The sequence below is a fragment of the Vombatus ursinus genome, unplaced genomic scaffold, assembly GCF_900497805.2.
Source record: "Vombatus ursinus unplaced genomic scaffold, bare-nosed wombat genome assembly UNPS02014775.1, whole genome shotgun sequence".
Lineage (NCBI taxonomy): Eukaryota > Metazoa > Chordata > Mammalia > Diprotodontia > Vombatidae > Vombatus > Vombatus ursinus.
The window spans coordinates 14,953,459-14,959,476 of record NW_020954553.1 but is presented as its reverse complement, the minus strand read 5'-3'; the positions used below and the strand labels follow the sequence as shown (position 1 = coordinate 14,959,476).

Here is a 6,018-nt window from a genome sequence, read left to right as displayed (position 1 = left end):
TTAAACACTTCCTAGCTGTGCAATCCTGGGCAAGTCACTTAACCTCTATTGACCTCAGTTTCTTCAACTATGAAATGGAGATAATAATAGTACCTACCTCTCAGAGCTGTTATGAGGATCAAATGAGATATTTGTAAAAAGAAAAAGACAGCACAGTGCCTAGCACGTAGTAGGCATTATATAAGTGTTTATTCCCTTCCCTATCCGCACCCCCCCCGCCCCGCCCCAGACATCTGATGTGTTTGGCCTACTACATCCTTAGAAGTAGTCCTGCTCTAAATGGCATACCTACATGATACAAACCTTACTAAACACTCTAAAAGCCCTTCCTTCCCCTACCCACACCAGTGAAATAAAGACATTCACACTTTGGGCTATAATTTTTACTTCTCACAACCCCAAATCACAGGCACTGTCCTCCTGGACTCTGTCTTGTGTTGGTACCCAAGTCAGGGACCCTCAGATTGGAGTGGGAAATAAGACAAAAATGCTGCCCAATTCCTCTTCCCTGGGCACAGCCCTGCTCACATCTCACCACCTCCGAATTCACCCCATTCACTAGCCCTAGAAAGAACAGCTGGCCTGGATGGGGCTGGGCATCCCCTACGAGGAGGAGCAAGAGGCTGCCGGGACCCTGGTTCTGCTAGATCCTGGGCAGCAGCTTAGCCCCCGGCAGTCCTTGCGGAAACGACGTAATGAAAAGCAGTAGACAAGGGGGTCCAAGCAACTGTTGAGACTGAGCAGGGCCAGACTGAGGGTATGCAGGACATCTAGGGTAGAAGGCACCGGACACTCACTATCTCCATTGTCACCATCATTCCCCTCCTGTCTGGCCACCCAAGGTGCTAGGATGAGGTGGTAGGGCGCCAGACAGACAGCAAACACCAACAATAGCCCCAGTACCATGGTTCGTGCCATGCGTCGATGGGAACCAGTAGCTAAAGGACCCAGAGATGCCCCTCTCGATGTAGGGGGCACCACCAGCACCCGGGCCAAGGATACGTAGGCCCCAAGCACCAATAGGAAGGCAGCAATGAAGAAGCCCACAGTGATATAGGCCATGTCTTGCCGGGCCCAGCCATGCTCAAAGCAGCGGGTAGTGCCTCCCGGGCCAGGCCGAAGAGCCTGGGCAGAGACCAGGGATGGAGCAGCACAGGCCAAGCAGAGCATCCAGGTAGCAGTACAGGCAGCCTGGGCCACGCGAAGCTGGTTGAGGGGCAGGCGGGTACCAAACCCAGGCTTGGGCCCCTGCACAGTGCAATAACGGCTGACGCTGATGAGGACCATGAAGGTGATGGCAGCGTAAGTGGCAGCGTAGTATGTGGCTCCAGTGACGTGGCAGACAGAGGCAGGGAAGGGCCAGTGAGCCCGGCCTAAGTAGTAGGTGAGCCAGAAGGGCAGTGTGAGGGTGAAGAGGATGTCTGCCACAGCCAGGTTGAGCAGGTAGAGGCGCAAAGCCTGGCCTAGTCTTCCCCCACCCCTCCCAAAGACGGCCAAGGCAGCCAGGTTGGCAGGCAGGCCCAGACTAAGGACCACTGCGTAGGCTGCTGGCACCACGATGAAGCGGGCAGGATCATCCCAAGGGCCACATCCTCGAATGCCTGCATCTGCTTCTGTGTTGTTCATTGGATCCCAGGGAGTGGTGGGTGGGCTGTGGGAAGAAGGAGGAGAGAGGAACATGAAGGGTAAAGGGAGGGAAAGCAAACAAAGGCAAAGGGAGGGCTTAGCTCCTTTGTCCCCTCCTCCTACCCTTCCCAAGGAAACCAGCCTTCCTAAACCCCGCAGCCACCCCTTTTGCTCCCGCAAAACTCTCCCAGTCTTTTCTCTAAGTCCTTCCCCTGCAACACCCCTTCTCTCACCTCCACAGATCACTTCACTCCACCTTCACTCCAAGCCCTTCCTGAAGAATAACCGTGAATCTGAGGCCAAAATGGAAATATATGTGGGGGAATCTGCCCTGAGCCCCACCCTAATCCCCAGTCAGTGCCCATTGGACAGGAAAAGTAGAGACTGGAAAACTGAGGGTCCACATACAAGGATGAACAGTGAGTCAGTTCCTCCCTAAGCCAGCAAGGGTTATCAAGAGAGTTCATTCCTCAGGCAGCTTCTTCAATCTCGAGTTTGGCATAGAGGGAGGAGGCAAACCCAGGAGTGATGGGCCCTCCCTGGTCCACTGTACCTCACCCCAAGGGACAGCTTATTGCCAAATCTAGTCTGTACCCTCCCTCCACATCATACACCCACACAGAGCCATACCAGCACACACGTTGAAATGTGTTCACGATATAGGAACTTACATACACATTGACCCGTACAGATTATATATAGATATGCATGTAAATGCATATTTCTACACACAAAGAGATCTAGAAGGATGTTCTCATACATATGGACACAACTATGAGGAAATACAGAAGTATGCAGACATCCAGTCTGAAATATACATACACAGGATAATGCCTACATGAATACATATTCACATAAATATCTGTACACATACATGCGATAGTAAATTAAGTAAGATGTATGAGGAAGAGTTAGCAAGTACGGAAATAAAGTCTTCTTCAGAGATAAGTCAGAGAAGTCCCACCAATGAACTTTCTAGTCTCAGAAAAGAGGGTGGTGTCTAGGAGGGTGCTAGGGTCAAAATGGAGGCCCTTTTGTTTCTTTAGGGGATCTCAGACTCTACCAATATGATTCAATTCAATTCAATTCAACAAGCATATATTAAGCACCTAATATGTGCTAAGCACTGGGCATACAAAGACAAAGTGAACAATCCCCGCCCTGAAGTTCATGGGCTTAGACTAGAAAAGGACCTCAAAGATCTCTCATTTTACAGGTAAGGAAACTGAGGCCCAGGGAAGCTAAGTGACTTGCCCAAGGTTACACAGATAGTAAATGGAAGAAGCATAATTCAAAGAATCTGATTCTGAATCTGTTCTTCCCACTGCTCAACGATGCCTTCTCAAGTAACTTACACTCTACTAGACTTCACAGGCTTCCTGAAGAAGTCAACAAGCATCTATTAAGCTCTTACAGTTTGCCAGGCACTGTGCCAAGCACTGGGGATTCTTTCCTTCCTTATCTCCACCTCCTGGCTCCCTTGGCTTCCTTCAAATCACAATTAAAGTCTCGCCTTCAAGAAGCATTTTCCAATCCCCACCAATGCCAGTGCCTTCCCCTCTGTCGATTATTTCCAATTTATCCTGTATGTAGCTTGTTTGTATGTAATTGTTTGCAAGTTGTCTTCCCCACTAGAATGTGAGCTCTTCGAGGGCAGGGAGTGTCTCTTTCCTTTCTTTGTATTCCCTCCAGTGCTTAGAACAATGCCTAGTACATAGTAAGCATTTAATAATGATAATAATAGCTAACATTTACATAGCACTTACTATATGTCAGCTCTGTGCTAAGCACTTTATAATTAAGAATAACAATAACAATAATAACTAATATTTATACAGCACCTATGTGCCAAGCATTTTATAATTAATAATAACTATCATTTATATAGTGCCAACTATATGCTAAGTATTTTACAGTTATTATCTCATTTGATTCTCAGGACACCCTGGGATGTAGATGCTATTATTATCCCTATTTTACAGATGAGGAAACTGAGGTAAACAATGGCTAAGTGACTTGCCCAAGATTACACAGCTAGTAAATGTCTGAGGCATGATTTGAACTCATATCTTCCTGACTCCAAGCCATCCACTGCACCATCTGTTTATTAAGAATACAAAGAAAGGCAGAAACACAGTTCCTGCCCTTAAGAAGCTCACAGTCTTATGGGGGAAACATGTAAATGACTATGTACAGACGTACCATATACAAAGTAGATGTACCATGATCTCAAAAGGGAAGACATTAACATTAGAGGGGATGAGAAAGGCCTCCTGTAGAAAGGAAAAACTGATCTGAGTCTTAAGGCAAGCCAGAGGAGTTAAAACGCAGAAGTGAGGAGCCGAGCATTCCAGGCTCCAGGGGGCCAGAAATAGTCAGGAGATCGGGAGTATCAGGTGTGAGGCACAGGAAGCCAGGTGGGGTAGCCAGATCATAGGGTGTGGAGTGGAGAGTGACATATAAGATAATTGGAAAAGTAGGAGGCTGCCAAGTAGTAGGTACGTAAGGGTACACACCGTATGCATTTGTGAAAGTGCTATACCTTTGACTGTACTCATATATGTGCATACACATTTGTGCACAGGGCTTTTAGACTCAAACTTTCTCCCCTATCAGTTTTTGGCAAAAAATTGATAGTTTTTTTAATCATTGCACACATGTGAAAAACCCATGGGTTTTATGTACATGTATGTGAAGGCATCAGTTCATATAAACCTACTTGGGAATGCACGTGTGAAAGTAGAGATACTTTCAGATATGTCCACAAACACAATTATAAAAGACAGCATGGGGCACATCTGTGCTCAGAGGCCTTGACTGAAAGACCTATTTAACTGTCTCTGGTCCAAAGTTGAGGGACTGGGAAGGGGAGAGGAGAGCAGGAAGAAGTGAGAAGGGGACGTTCTCAACCCTGCCCCTGCCCTTCCGGACAAGGGAAGAAATGAATATTCAAGGTGCCAGGGCCTTTCCCACTCCACCCCTCATGCCAACCCACACCCACCCAAGGCCCCTATCTGGGTCACAATTTAAGAGGAGGGATACCCAGCTAGAGGGTCATAGCCTGAATCCCAGGTTACAGCTTGGGAAGAAGGATCTTGGCTATAGGGTCACAGCAAGGGAGAAGAGTACTGTTATCTGACGGGGAAAGAACAGTCGGTTCTTGTGCCTTAAAACTTTGTCCAGAGGTCCCGCAGACAGAAGCCAAAGTCAGACTACTTGGGTTGAGGTGGTGAAACGTTACCAAACCATAAGTGAGGAGAAGGTTGTTTTAGGAGACTGCCAAGACTGAAATGACCCTCCCCACCACCACGACCTCCTCTTCCCCTTGCCATCGGATCCCCTCCCTTACCTGGCGCTGGATCTGCTGCTCCAAGAGTTAATCGCGTGTGACCCTAGGAGGTTTTAAGGAGGCCGAGTCCGACTAGGACAGCCTACTTTCTCTACTTCGGACAGGGGCAAATCTGTCGGCGTAGTCCGGAAATGGGTACAACAGCTGGAGGGGGGAAGGGGTACACCGGTGGCCCTGGGAAGAGGGGGCTAGGGAAGAACACAAGGGAGGGATCTGGAGGCGGGGGTCATAACCAGGGGGAGAAAGAAAAGGAGGAGAGGGGAGAGTAATAGGATAAAGAGAGAGGGCTGTCACACTAGTGAGGGACAACTAGGAGAAAACACCTCAGGGGAAGAGAATGTAAGGTAGGAGTTCTCCCACTCGGGTGGAGGGAGACAAGGAGGCTGGTAGGAAATTCCCAGATCATCAGTTTCACACACACACATACCCCCCCTTCGCCTCCCTCGTGAAACTTGGGAAGACTATGCCCCTCCCGCTCTGCAAGAGCCCCCTGACCCACTCCGCCCGTCTGGCGCCCCCACATGTGACAATCCCAGACAACTGCTCCCCCGGCACCAGCTGGCCCTGGCGCCCCCTCCTCCCTTTCGGTTTACCGCCCTCCTCCCCACCGCCCACCGCCCACTGCATCTCCCGCAGCCTCCGCAGCAGCTGAGACAGCTCTGACCACCAGACTGGGGAGGTGGAAACAACCAACCCCCTCCTTTACACACACACACACACACACACACACACACACACACACACATCAAACTCTAATCCCTGGCAGGCCCAGAGGTTTTATTTTAAGGTCTGGGGAAGGAGACGGGCTGACTGCAGCCTCCTCTGATCTTCAGGGGGGCCTAGGAGTTGCCCCTCAAGAGTCCCAAGGGTTACTCCCTTCTGCCTCATCACTTCCCTCCCACCCATCCACGGAGGGAAAGACAGAAGACTAACAAACATTGTAAGAACAAACAAGAGGGTTTTTATTGAACACTGCACAGGTCCTTATAAGCAAGCGCTCCCCCTGCAATGCCCCACCCCACCCCACAAAAAAAAAACAACTG

General features: G+C 49.3%; 1 protein-coding gene across 1 annotated transcript; it reads right to left on the bottom strand.

The window, feature by feature from the left end:
• Positions 1 to 603: 603 nt before the first annotated feature.
• Positions 604 to 1,626, bottom strand: LOC114044838 (platelet-activating factor receptor-like). The gene has a single exon (XM_027864552.1). The coding sequence runs from the start codon at positions 1,624 to 1,626 to the stop codon at positions 604 to 606; it is 1,023 nt and encodes a 340-aa protein (XP_027720353.1).
• Between the last annotated feature and the right edge of the window lie 4,392 nt (positions 1,627 to 6,018).

What these genes read in the sequence shown, in the direction of transcription:
- LOC114044838 (XM_027864552.1), bottom strand. Translation starts at nt 1,626, where the DNA reads ATGAACAACACAGAAGCAGATGCAGGCATTCGAGGATGTGGCCCTTGG.